We start from the raw sequence: 15,140 nt of genomic DNA, 5'->3' as shown, positions 1-15,140 counted from the left end.
ACATTACTAGAACATTTAAAATGTTTGTGACACCCGTGTCACCGTGGGTTCTTATGGGTTAACTTGACATCTCAGTTCCAAGGCCGTTGCTCTTGGTCATCCTTGTCTCCTGCTGGTTTGTGTGCCCACCTGTTGAACCTTTTGTGTGTTTTGCTAGGTTTGAATCATCTTCCCATGCCATCAGCATGAGTGCCTACTTGAGAGAGCAGAGGCGAGAACTCTACAGCAAGAGTGGAGAATTACAAGGTGAGGAGAGGGGGGTCGGGAGGGAATGAACTGAAAAATGATGGTTAAGAAAGAGAGAGAGAGAGAGGTAGGGAGGGGGGCTGCAGAAGACTCCCCAAAACAGCTGGATTGGAGCAGTGAAGTGAAGATGGGTGGGTGGATAGTGAGATGAAGGAAAGGAAGAGAGACGATGGAGCAGAAGGTGTGAAAAGTATTGACAGGCGGGTTGAAAAAAAGGTAAAGGAAAATCTGACAGAGAAAGGAGAGCAAATTGGGCTCGGTTTGCAGCGGTTGTTGGATAAAAGAGGAGAGAAAAGAGCAGCTGGAACACGGAGCGAAGGTTAAGGTCGGGTGGAAGGATGGAAAAAAGAGATGGAGGGAGCGAGGTTAGAGGTGTATGGGTTGAATAAAAAAGAGATATGAGCAGAAAAAAGAGACCTTCGAGCTAACTGAACAGACAGAAATAATGGGTAAGTGCAGATAAATACACGCGGAAAGGAATGAGTAGAGTGGTCATAAAAAGATGGCAAACCGGATAGAGAGGTGAGGGTGATTCGGTCATGTTTGGCTAAGAAAGAGGCAGAGGTGTGGAAGGATCCAGCCAGATAGTGATGGAGGGATTTTGGGGAGGTGGAAAGGTGGAATGAGGGCATGAGGGAGTGTAACAAAAGGCAGAGATAGGGAAGGGCATGTTGCAGGTCGAAGAAGTTACACTCAGGAAAAGAAAGGCAGACAACAGGATTGTGGAGAGCAAAACAGCGGTAGAGATAGAGATAGAGATTGACGAGAGGCAGAGAGCAGGGTGACTTTGCAGAATCCGCCTACAGGGAGAGGCCTTGAAAACCTCTCACTCACACACATACAGACACACAAAATAGCACAGTGAGTGAGCTGCACAGCCAGACCCTGGAGAGTCTAAGCGGTTCTAGCGCTCCTACTTCTTCTGTTTCTCTCCGTCTCTGCTCTCTGTTTCTCTGCCGGTGACCTTGAGGTTTCAATCAGCAGTGCCTGACAGCGCTGTTTGTCTGCTACTATTCCTTTTTTTTTTCACACTAAGCTCCTCATTGACGTTGTTTGAATAACACAGAAAAGGTAGGAGACGGTAGGACCGAGGAAATAACAGTAAATGCTTTTAATCTGCAGAGACTACTCCATAACACATGCAAAACAGATCCTTTGACAAAATCTGCATAACTAATTATGACTATTTAGGGTAAACTATTTGCATAATGTAGTGTTAATTAGGATTCTCTTGGTATTTACGTTGAAAAATAAGCAAAAGAGTGATTTTAATAACACCTCTAGAAGACAATTCATTGCAAATTGTTTCTTTTTTTTCTCGTTTTGACAAAAAAAAAATGCCACTCATACAGTAGCTGGTCTGTAAATGTATGCAAAATGTACTGCCTCAGTTCCCCCCGGCACAAAAAAAAGAACGCCATTGATTAACTGTGGATAAAGGAAACCCCAAATGGTCTTCAAATAACAGCTCACTTCTTTTTTTTTTTCTTCTTCCATCTGTCGGCGCCTCAGAAAGAAAGGGGAAAAAATATTTTTTTTTTGACTGGCTGAATGCCTCGGAGCGTTTATAAGAAGATGAGATTTCTCTGGGCTTTCATTTCACCTGTCACAATGCGTAGCACCGGCCACAAGCCCAGGCCGGGGCCTGAATGGCTGCAAAGAGATTGAAGGAGTAAGAAATCATTTAGAAAGTGAAATAAGTCGACTGTGATGGAGGGAGGGGAGAGACGGATGGAGGGAAGGAGGAAGGGAGAGGAAGGTTAAAAGTCATTGTTTTCATCAGGGTCCAGCGAAGAAGCCATTAAGAGATTTCTGAAGGAAGAAATTAGAAAAATATGTATAGAGACGGTGTGGAAAGGGACTTTTTCTCTCTCGTCAAATTAAACTTACTGTAGGGAGGGAGGGAGAGGAAAAGAGTTAGAAACGAGAGATTGAGTTGATGAGTTCTTCTGGCTGTGGGATTACTCAACACTTAAAGCTTAGTCATGTGTGTCCCTTAGTCTCTCTACTTGGAGTTTCCTCAACTCTTTTTTTCTCTCAACGGTCTGCTTCAAGTCAATATAGTTATTAACTTAGATGCTCACCAACACAGCCTTGGAAGTAAGAGTTTGATTGCTCGTTTTAAATCCAGCTACGCACCGGTGACAAAGGAACAAAAACGGTCATGCACTGAATAGAGTACGAAGTCAGAACTGGGGATGCTACTACAGTTTTTGCAGAAGCCTTCGCTGTATTTGCTCCTTTTTGCACTTGAATGATACTACTTACTGATTTTAAATACATGTTCATGTTTGAGACGCTACAGCAGCCTTGTTTCCATTTAACTTTCAAGCTGATTTTAAGTAAACTTTTCATATTTTGCTAAGAAGAAAGGCGCATTAGTTTTATCGGTTGGCATGAGCCACTTGTCATACAAAGTTGACAAGAAAAAGGAAGTGAACCCTTTGAAATTACCTAGTTTTCTGCATTAATTTGTTATAAAATGTGATCTGCTCTGCATCTAGATTCCAAGTATCGACAACCACAATGTGCTTAACCTCATATCACACAAACAATTATAATATTTAATGTTTTTATTGAACATACAGTACAGGCCAAAAGTTTGGACACACACCTTCTCATTCAATGCGTTTTCTATATTTTCATGACTATTTACATTGTAGATTCTCACTGAAGGCATCAAAACTATGAATGAACACATATGGAATTATGTACTTAACAAAAAAGTGTGAAATAACTGAAAACATGTCTTGTATTTTAGATTCCTCAAAGTAACCACCCTTTGCTTACTAGAATATAAGACATGTTTTCAGTTATTTCACACTTTTTTGTTAAGTACATAATTCCACATGTGTTCATTAATAGTTTTGATGAATCTACAATGTAAATAGTCATGAAAATAAAGGAAACGTATTGAATGAGAAGGTGTGTCCAAACTTTTGGCCTGTACTGTATCCATTCAACATTCATAGTGCTGGTGGAAAAAGTAAGGGAACCCTAAGGGCTAATGACAAGAGCTAATTGGAATCAGGTGGTCTGAGTGATCCGAACACAAGTGGACAGCTTTAAATACAGGTGAAAACACTGTCTGGACGCATTGAGATCAGATGTCAAAAACCACATTCGGAGGTGGTTATGGCATGTGTCCACATTCAGATAGTAGTGAGAACGGGTATGTGACGATTGTCCATATTAGGGGCCGCGTACTCAACTGCTAAAACAAAACACGGCAAACACAAGCCAAAGAATGTATTGTTCAATGTATTGTTTCTGGGCGACTCGGCACTGGAGTGGCACTGCTGCCCCCCGCCAATAAAAAAACAGCAACGCATATGGTGTTTCGCAAACGGAAATGATGTACGAGTTAATTTACATACAGAGCAGGGAGGTGGAATCGGATCACAAGTGGTCAGTGGAGAGAGAGAGAGAGAGAGAGAGAGAGACAGAGAGAGAGACAGAGAGAGAGACAGAGACAGAGAGACAGACAACTTTATTCATCCCCGAAGGGAAATTCGGTTGTCACAGCAGTCCGGTATTCAAGTACAATAAAATACAATAGAATAAAATACTGAGGTAGCATAAATAAAAACAACAATAGAAAATAACACAGAATAGAACAAGGACACTTAAGAAGTTATATAAAGAACATCAGTTGGTAGGATGGTTGACAAGATGATGGTAATTGAACTGGTGATATGATGGCAATGCATGCTACTGCCAGGTGAGAACACATAGACTGAGAGCTGTCCACTTGTGTTCGGATCACTCAGATCGGATGTTACTGCTAGATGGAAACAGGGTCTCGGATGCAGATCAGATCACATTTTATGACAAATTAATGCAGAAAACCAGGTAAAAAAAAAGTTGCTTTAGTCATCTAACCCATCTATGACAGAAAAATGGAGATGGGTCTTTCGGGAATTTGTTTTAATTGGGCAAATTTTAATTGTTTTTTTCATATCAGCAACTATTGGCAATGTTTCTGCTGTCTGGAGATGCTGACAGTGGAAACAGCTAATCAGTCGTGTGAGTTAAATGCTCGCTACGTCAAAATATTATTCAACAAATGCATTTCCATATCCCATTTAGTGCATCAACTCCTTTTCAACAAAGGCAGAGACCGCCTCAAGTGAACGGAAAAACTTGAGGATGTTTTACTGGATTCCCATTCTGATTTTTTTCCTAATGCGATACTTGAAAATGTGCATAAAAATGAGTGAATGGAAACAAGTTGCACTCCTTTGTTCAGTTTCCCAGATCTTTAAGTAAGAATTGGAGCAGCAGGAGTTGTATAGAACATGCAATGATTTGATAACCTATTCAGAATCACTCATGTCTAATGGGTTTGAAATTAATCTGTAATGTTTGTAATTTATGTCTCCCGAGTGTTGTAAGGACTCGCCATATATCATTACACACATGCACACGGCTACAAAGGCGCACATTCACATGCCTCACACACACATGCAAACACACAGGGGGACTTAATTGCTTGCTTTCTCCACTGAAGCACGTCTTGTATGCTTCAATTAATCCAAAGCTTCATCTAAAGACTTTATTACAGCTCCATATGTAGCCACATCTGGAATACGCGTTTGGAACGTATGAAGTGAGAGTGGCGGCCAGAGCACGTATAGAGTGTTCACACACACTGCAGATCCTCAGCTGTCTGTCTTAAAGTGTATATAGTGTTTGTGGGTGTGTTTGCATCCTCGGCAAACCGCTACTTCAGAGTCCCAGAACCCCATCCAGATTCAATCACATTCCCTATGAATAAATTATGAAAATAACAATTTTCCTTCTATAGATGTGTTACCATATTCCATATTCTTCTGCATGTCTCCCATCCACTAGACTTTTACATCCCCGCCCGTTGTTGTTGTTTTTTATCGCCTCTGTATTGTGTGTGTATGCAGCGGATGACTCTGAGTAATCCAGTGGTCATCCGGGAGGTGAAGTGTGAATATATCTCAATAACCACTGCAGTCTCACACCATGCCGAGTTAGTAATGCATTTACAGCTTTTTTTTTTCTATTTCATTTTTTATTTCTCTTTGTGTTGCGTCCGCTCATTGTGTTTGGTGCGATATTGCCTTGCCCCGGGGCACGTTTGAAGCGACAACCCCCACCTATGTGACAGCCGTACACAAAGCCTGCATATCACCACGTTCACGTAAACAAACATACACACTTCCCCCTTTACCTGCCGGCACTTTCATATACTTCCATTCCCAACTCTGACCTCCCTCCCCTCCCAAGATGCTTTAATATTCAACTTGGTTGCAAATCTATTTCACACATTCCTTGTTTTCCTTTTGATATTCAAATGGACTTGTTTACACGATGTCCGGCGAACAAAAAGAACAGCCTCCGCCTCCCCTATGCAAGCAATATAGTTACAAACAGCTCTCTCTCTCTCTGCCCACACCTTTATACCTCATGCTCGGTCTGAGGGAGAGAGAAAAAAAACTGTATTAGGAGCTTCTTGTTTATGTATAATAGCATCATGTTCCCATGAGGGCGGAGGAGGAAGAGGGAGGCTGCTGGGGGGCGACCAGAAGTGGTGTTCCTTGTCAAGCTGATTTGTGCACCCCAAATGGGGAGGGGAGGGAGACGAGGTGCAAATGGAAAAATGTCGAGTAGGAGACACGAGTGGAGGCGGTGGGTGGGTGGGTGGGTGGGATATCAGGGGTGGGGCGAGCAGATGTTGATCGGCACGTGTTCGCAGAAGTGTGTGTTTGCAACGTGAAGTAGCAGAAACGTCATGTTCCTGCCAAGTGATGTGTGATGTTACACACTTTGGCCAAACTGGAATTGTGATTGCTGGGGGAGGAATGTATTATGTTTAAGGGGAAAGTGAGTTTTCAGAATCGCTTGGGCATTTCAGAATGGTGATGGGGTCTTTAGAGGAGCCTTTGAAAGGAGACATCGTCCCCCCAAAAGCAGCATACTCCACCATTTTCATTCCTCCTGGAGGAAACTAGCCCTGTACCACTTACGGATGAGTTCCTCACCCTCTATTTTTATTGTACAATCACTGAGTTGCCTGCTCAAATCATTCATTCTCTTCATTTGTTGTCGGAATTCAAGAATAATTTGTTGTTTGCTCCTCTTGTGGTGGAGTAATCAATACTTGACTTCCGCTGACCTTGCAATTATGATTTATCATATTTGTAAACTGAGCTTTGGATGCATCTGAACTCTGCCTGTAAGAAAAGTCAATATATATTAAAGGATTATGACGCTTGGATGTTGCAGACACCTTCTAAGCCATGATTGATGCTTTGCATTTTTTTTATTTCTTTTCTCCTCTTCTTGCTTTCTCGCTCTGTCAAGATTTGATATTTCATGCTCATCTTTCTTTTCTAGTGTTAACTTTCTCTTACTCTTTGCTGCTTGGAGATTGACATTTTAATAGATTTGTTTTTGTATGAGCCGGCGTCTTACATGAAAGACTTAGTAACGATCAGAAATAAATCATGAGAAAATTAAAGCAAGTCAGAGTAAGCAACATCTTGTGTCAGACAAGTTATTTAAATAAATCCAATATTTATATTACGAGGGTTCTCAAAGAAAGACTGTGTAAAATGTGAACAAGCAGCGCTTTTCTTTCCTCTGGAGTGCTTAGTTCTTGTGTATGAGCAAAAATAATTTAACTCGTATGGAGTTTTTTAACTGATTTATAAACTAAGTCCTCAGGCCACACTAAACTCTAAATTACATCTTTTGTACTGTAAAATAAAAATGATTTACTATTTTCAATAAACCTAATGTCTTTCTTGCAAAACTTTGTGCAACAGATTAAATTCAATAAGCATGGATTAAATAAAGGAGGTAATATTATATTCACGTATAATTCACAAGCCTGAAGTAAGTTTCCGAGAAACTTGTGAAACTTTCAGTCCCAGAGTTAAGGTAATTTAGGGAACTTTGCACACAGTACAGAAACAAATCTTAAACTTTATACAGAATATGATCAGGTTCACCATTTCCGTTTTTTCTTTTAATTGGCCATTATTCCTAGTATAACATTACCTTCAAAGCTGAGTGATGTAGAAACGGCACATGTCACATTAGTGACTGATGAAGGCTTTCATAGTGCCCAAATGTGGGTGTATGTATACAATAGAGTCTGCATGCCAAGTTATGTCATATATGACATGTTAGACATGCTGTAATTGAATGACATATACTTGTACGCCACAGGAATGCCACTAGAAAATGACATGTTTCCCCTCTTGCTCCGGTGCCAGACCTTTATGAATCACTTTGTTCCAGCTGCGACAGAACAGGGTTTGCAGATAAAAATGCAAGGTACCTCTGTTACCTGACAGGCTATTACTGTGAAAAGCCTTTAGTTGTGTTCAGCATGAAAGCAAATATGGAGCAGCTCTGCATATTGTGGAAAACAGAAACACACACACTCAGTGCTGCAGATGTCCTAGCTTTCACTAGTTATTTTCTATGTGTTAGCTCGGGCTCATCATGTTCAATTTGCTTCTACATAGATATCAGCAAGGTAGATTGGTTAAAACATTAGATCTGATCCCCCCCTCCCCCCTCCTCTTTCAAGACATGCACAAACACCCAATACACACACATAAACGCAGTGTTGGATTCTCATCTGCTGTGGGACCAGTGATTACATTACAGTGGCTCTGGTGCTGAAATTAGAGTGGAACATGGAGACAGTGTGGAGAATGCACTGTGGCTTGTAATAATGATATCAGGTTTTTACTGTATTGTAGCTCACCGATCCCCTGGTTAGAAAAGTGAAAGATAGAAGCATGATAATGGAAAAGACATCACAGACTGTTATTTAAAGACTGATATCAGAGTCGCTAGCATTTGACTCACCGCTGTTATTTCATCTGTTTTTGGGCCTACAAAGCATTTGACTCTTTACAGAATTGATGCTAGTACACTGTAAAGTTGTCCAGAAGTCTTAACTTTAAGAGAGAGGAAACAAATGATGTATTTTTGAAGGCCAACCTGGAAGTAAGAATCTCCATGGGGTCCATTGAGAATTAGCCTTTGGGATTTTTGCACTGGATTTTGGATCATTGCAGAAAATAAGCTCTGTGGCAAACACACATTTCTGATGCTTACGCATTTTGTTCAGCAGGATAATTTTCGCAAATTACCACCACTTTTATGGTGTTTGATGCATTAATGCAACAGTCTTTTTAAGGACATGTGAAAACTTAAAAAATGTAAAAGTTGGGGTATTTACTAATGTATTTTAGGACGTACAACAAAACACAAACATCTCGTAAGCTTATGTTAAGCATTAATGCAGCAGACAGATGTAAAAAGCTAATGTTGTGTTATAGTGAACTACACCACGTAGACACCAAGTCGCATGACTTGAACATCACTACCGTTATGTTTCGGATGATCTCCGGCAAGCTAACCAGCAGTTTTGACAAGCTAGCAAAACCGTAGCCTAATAAACTGTTTATTAACCTAATCTACCATCTACAAGAGTTTGCAAGAGCTCTGAAAAACACAACTAGATGCTGTAAAGCGGACTAGTGGGAGATGTTGGTGTGATGACATTTAATGTCCCTGACAACCACTGTCGTCTCATTTAGCCACTTGTTAGCAATCGCCTTTTTAAAGACACATAAAAAAACTTCACAAGTGGGGGTATTTACTTGCTTATTTTATGTCGTACAACAAACCGTGAACATCTCTTCAGCTTGTGTTAACCACAGACCTTATTTTAGTCATCTAGCCAAAAACCCATTCAAAATCTTCATTGAGTTTTAGAGGTTTGACCCTAGGGCGCTAAAATGCTAACTTACTTTCTGCTTTAAGAATTCATTTCTGTGGCGCCCTAACGAAAAAACTATAGTATCTACATCTTTCGATACTATGGAGAAAAAGAAAAAAAGAACAAAAATGCAAAAAAAAAACCTGTGCACAGTGATATTGTTGTTTTATCTGTGCAGCTTTGGGTTAAACATCTGATAGTGGAATTGTATAAATACTGAACATTATATCATCTTAAACACATGGTATCGAAAAGTATCAAACATTTGTACACGGCATTTTGCATCTTGTTTTTCAGTTCATTTAGTAATTTTGGCTCTTCACTTTGTAATGTGAATCACAGATGATTATCCAAACACAAGCCAGCAACACCTGCTGGAATAACTTGGTACGAGCCCAGGAGAAAAACTGGATGTCAACCAAAATTACTCCTGCATTAACCAAAGCACTTCCACATTAGGCACTGCATGCATTTCTCATTCTGTTATTCACTCCATGAAATGATGGCTTGGAACTAAAAATTGTTGAGAAAGCTGAGCCAAACATCAGATATGACCAATGCTACAGGGAAGCATATTGTCACATAATCAAAATGTAAACTTTTTTGGAGGAAACTCTTTATAACTAAGACCCTTTGAGATAAAACAGAACCATGGCCAAAGTTTGAGTTGTGAGATATTTTACAAGACATCAAGGTTTAGACCGCGGCAAGGTGACGCACAGATAAGTCAGACATTTAATGCAATGAGAATGTGGAAGCGGCGAGATTAGAAATGACAGGTGGATGCAGAGGACAACAGAAGGAGAAGAGAACAAGGTTGTAATAGTTTACACAGTGCAGACATTTAATCAGAGAGAAATAGCTCGGTGTATTTTCCCAACCTGAGGCTAATTTTAATCAGCATTGGTCTTGTCATTATTGGCGGCTTTGACTGTCACCTCTGTGTTTACTTTTAATCTCAGACCTGCTGATTGGAGAAGATGAAGGGATGAACAAATGGAAAAGGGAGGGAGTGAGGGAAGGAAGGGAGGGAGGATGGAAGAAGGGCATGTGGGACACGAGGCTGCTAAGACCTTGGCACCTGCACCGGAGCAGCTTCAGTGCTAGCCAGACAGATAAACACTCACCTCTTGCTTTCCCAGCGTGCAACAGGTTCTTCCTTTAATGGAGAAGCTGTGCAATGTGCTGTCTGGTTCCCTGCTGGGTCCAATCAAAGATGTGATGACACTTGGGTTTTCTGGCCGATTACTTCTCCTGGTCTTTATCCACACACACACTCATACACTCTCATGCATGTACTTAATTTCTCATACCTTATTCTTTGTTATGGGTGACAGACTTAAGAGATCATGGCAGTAAAGAGCGTTTTAAACCCTTGAGGATCGAAGCGAGTGCAGCGATGCTGGTTCCCTCACAACAAAATGATACTAGGCCAGAACAGCTTCTGTAATAGGTGCGTGACAGGAAACTTTTGTGTTTTTAGAGAATATGTTATCATCTATGACTTCTCTTTTAAGGATGATACTGGTGCTTTATACAGTTTGTATCAGTGTATGCAGTGTCAGCTGTCTGTTTTTCTTCACATTATTTCTGGTAGTTTTAACGCACTGCCGTTATAATTTGAGATATAAGGGCTGGTGTTGCTGTCATTGCTTCTGGTGACATATGAAAAATACTAGGGTGCAACGATACATTGATATAGGTCGATATGCATATTTATATATATGCATATAATATGCATTTCGTTGTCTTTAATATATGCTTATATTTTCACAGTCTCCCTGTGAAAGATCATCACAGGCTCTTTAAGTTAACCCATAAGAAACATTTGCACTTAAATGAAATGTGGCTCTTTATAGTGAACATCAGGTCTATTTTTATTCTTTGTATTAAGAAAGAATAGAATGTTTTTCAATGTTTTTCAAATGTTTTTTGTGGGTATATATAAGTTAAACAGGTTGTATTAAATGGGCATATATCGATCGCAGACCCCTGAGTTGAGCCAAATCGACTTTGTGATTCCTGTAAATATCATATCGTTGTCCAATGAATTGATCTAATATCGTATTCTGATGAAACCCAAGATTTCCCTCCCTAGAAAATACAATTTTGACATTAAATGCCAATGTCTGTCCATCTGTTGGTCAGTCCATTGGTTGGTTGGCTTCTTTGTTCCAGACTGAAACAATTGAAATTTGAATTGAATTTTGGATTAATTGTAATTTCATTTTCTGCATATATTCAAATCCCCTAATTGGCAACCTAGCGGTGTGAACATGCTCCTGTTAGCATAACATTTACTGACCATTGAGCTAGCTAGGCTACTTTGCCACAACAATGGAGAGCTTCGGTATCAAGAGGTGCACTTTTCCTCTAGTGCCACCAGCAAGCCAAATTTTCCATTACTTCAGCCTGTTGTCAATGCATTTTATCTAAAGCATGGCTGTAAACTCTTCGTCTTGTCTCTGTGAAAAAAAGACATTTTTGTTACCAACTTTTTCAAAATCTGTAGAAAGCCAATTTTCCAAAATTGCTACCTCTTCCAAAAACATTGAAATTAAACTGTCATTGCTGACGTTTGAAAGACAAACAATGTACATTTCCAGCTGTTCAATGGGACCCCCCACCCCACGCAATGTCCCTTCGCTTCGGATGACTTTTCCTCATGTCTCAAAAGAGACATTCTGCACGATTAATATTCATTCTGCTGCTGGAGTGCATTGTTGTCATACCACCACTGACAGATGTGCATTCATTAAACTCAAGACCACGGAGACACATTGTATACCACAGTGAGGCTTTTAATAATTAATCCAACTCAATTTACACCTGAATTTATTTATTCTATTATTTATTTATACCGTTTATTCGGCTAAGGGATGGATTTGGTCTCTTGGTTGGTGGAGCAGCAGATACCATCCCATCAAATTAATTTTAATAATAGAAGGCTCTCATTAAGACCCAATCAAACATGAAGACAGCCTGAGTGGAATGGGATGCCCGGAATTGACCAGAGAGTCATACATTATTGACACGGAAATCATTCTCATTAGATCAGCAGGTTTCAGCTCTGTGAGTATGCTGCCGACTGCCAATCTGATTCCTTCACGAGCGTACACGCACACACACGTTTAAGTGTATCCGAGTTCTACATGGAGAATATTACTTGAATTGATCACTCCCAAACTAATTTTCATAGCATAATGGCTCCAGACAAATGAGGCCATTGAGGTTGAAAATTGGATTATTCTATATGTTGCTTTCTATTTGCACAATTTAGCATGAAATGTGCAGTGCTGGCTCCTAGCACAGACTCAGGGTCTCAATCAAAGGAAGCCTCACTCTACTTTTTTATAGGAAACAATTACTACACATACTGTGTTGCAGCTGCAGACAGTGCAGAATCCTACCCGTCAGTTTTAAAGTTAGTATTTTTTTTAACTTAAATTTTATTTCAATTTTTGCAGCATATACAAACATATATATACAAATTCACATGTAGTCTGCTGTTTTTCATTTGTGATCTGCTTAATACAGCATTAAAGCATATACATCAAGTCAAATATGTATAAATGACATGGTTAAACCAAAGTAACACAAACAAACAATAAGTAATTAAATAATAAACTGTGTTAATGGAAATAAATCAAATTAAATTAAGTGAAATAAAGTAAAATAAAATAAAATAAAATAAAGGTAACATGAGATTATTGCATTAGTATGGTCATGGCAGGTCTCCATCTGTTAACAAATATATATTTTTGAAGCCTCAAGGAGTAAGTTATTTGTTCCATGTGATAAATTTCCCAGACCTTCTCAATCCACATATTGTATGTTGGAGGGTTTTAACCATTTAACAGTAATACATTTAAGAGCTGAAATCAGTAATATTTGTAAAAGATATTTTTTCCCCCTTCCAGTTATGTAATTTGGTATGAGTCCAAACATTACCATCTTGGGTTCTTTATTAAAACTTTTCTGGAATACTTTTCCAAGTGCATCAAAAACCTCATCCCAGAATCTTTTCAGTTTAGGGCAAGTCCAAAATGTATGAATATGGTTACCAATGTATATACCACAACTTCTCCAGCATTTATTTGAGTGTGTGAGCCCCATTTTAAATATGATTGCTGGTGTCCTAAAGAATCTGATTATAATCTTCCACCTGAATTACTGCCACGTGTTCGAGTTAAGTTAGTATTTTGATGTTGAATCCTGCTCGTGCATTCTTGATCAGCACAGACAATTGTTGCCACTTTTGTGAAGACACATTGTGTGTGAGTGCGCGACATGATTGTGAGTCCACACCAGTCACAGTGTCGCCCTCCTGCCAGTCCCAATCAGAAGCTAGCGAGAGCGATCATAGCCATCTTTGATCCTCTTGAGTTGACACGAACACAAACCCAGGTGGCTATAAAGGACAGATTACAAATGTGATCATACGCTTGCATGGCTATTGTAGTGAGACAAACAACACTTTTGAACAACAACAGCTAATATACATTTAGGATTTTTTGTTTGCTAGCCTGATTAGTTAAGCGGTCAGTAATACTACATGTTCTGTACACCACAATATGTATTGTATGTAAGAATGATTGATATGGGCAGATTTAACAATGTATTTTTTATTACACCAGTAATCGTCTAATGCTGGGGTGTCAAACTCTGGCCCACGGGCCAAATTTGGCCCGCAGTGTAATTTTATTTGGCCCGCAAGGCAATACCAAATTATTATCTTATTATTGTACTATAAAAGCTGACCCGCGGGTATTATACGGCGCATTTACCGCTAATACTACAAATCCCACAATGCCCTGCTGATGTTTTGGCGCGTCAATCAGGACAGGACCCAGAAAGGCTCCTCTGTGACAGTCGTCATAGCAACCTCAAGCTAGAGCTGTCTCGGAGCTACCCCTTCCCAAAATTGTATTAACCTGTTGAAAAAGTTTATTTTGATATTTAAATCAGAAGGATGCAAATAGAAAAGAGGCATACGATTTTTATTACATTTTTATTTAATAAATTAATGACATTGATGTGTTTTTTATTTGAAATTTGATTTTGCATGTCTGCACTATTTAGTTATATATTGTATGTTTATAAGCGTTGCTGGTTCCATATTTAATGTTAAAGCAAAACATGTTTGGTATATATTAAAAGGTTTATTTGTTCAATGTTGGCCCGCGATTTTATTCAAGTTTTAAATTTTGGCCCTTTGTGTATTTGAGTTTGACACCCCTGATGTAATGTATTCAGAAGTACATGGTAGAAACTTCATACCATCTTCAGTTCAATTTAAAGATTTTTTATGATAATACGATTTTAGGGAGAAATAATAATACCAAGTAGGGCTGCAAAATATGCAGAAAAAAAATCAAATTGGAATTATTTTGACTGATATTGTAATTGCAATCTCGTTCATAATATATGAAGAAATTATAATGTGTCATTATTATTGTCATTTTCACTGAAAAGTATATTAAAATGATCATGGTATATTTTTTTGCGAGGATCTCTTCTAAACAAACATTTATTCTTAAATTTTGTAGAATAACATTTGTAGGCCGGTTCATGTTTCAATAACACAATACTTAATTCAGAATTGCATTTTGACACATATTTTCTATGTGACCTCCTTCTAATACGATGCTGCACTAGCCCATATTGCGATTTTGATCGAACTTTTTCGCCATAATTGCAAGCACACTGAACATATATTTCCCTTCTGAAAGTAGTAGTTAGAAAGTGTTTTACAGATGAAATATAAAGTCATAAAATCAAGAACAAGTCACCCAATTAAGTGAGGTTCAAGATACTATCTTCTGTCGCTCTTATATCGTAGTAGATGTCCACTCATACACCATCAATAGGGAGTTATGAGTATTTGGTCAAACTTCTGCCACGGTCCTTTTTTAATACACACATCTAAATTGCGGACACAAAACAGATTCAGACCACTTGTAAATTAGGGATTATGACAGTTCCTTTGCCCGCTGTCTGGATTTCCTCCTCTCGCCCTCTCTGACACACTCGCAGATGCATACAGAAGCACTCTGGTCCCCGGAGACGTTAGAGTGTGTTAAAGAAGGCATCACACGTTCTTTCTTTCCCTGCCTAA

The 15,140-nt window shown here is 39.2% G+C and overlaps 1 protein-coding gene across 1 annotated transcript in view; it reads left to right on the top strand.

Annotated features, from left to right (window-relative positions):
* The window catches only part of exoc4 (exocyst complex component 4), a 164,953-nt gene that overhangs the window by 40,493 nt on the left and 109,320 nt on the right, over positions 1-15,140 (top strand). Inside the window, exon 10 of the mRNA XM_059325790.1 lies at positions 158-246. Within this exon, the coding sequence (XP_059181773.1) occupies positions 158-246 (89 nt within the window). The remainder of the gene's footprint in view (positions 1-157; positions 247-15,140) is intronic.

This window comes from Centropristis striata, chromosome 22 (genome assembly GCF_030273125.1).
Source record: "Centropristis striata isolate RG_2023a ecotype Rhode Island chromosome 22, C.striata_1.0, whole genome shotgun sequence".
Taxonomy (NCBI): Eukaryota; Metazoa; Chordata; class Actinopteri; order Perciformes; family Serranidae; genus Centropristis; species Centropristis striata.
This window is presented reverse-complemented; position numbering and strand designations above follow the sequence as displayed.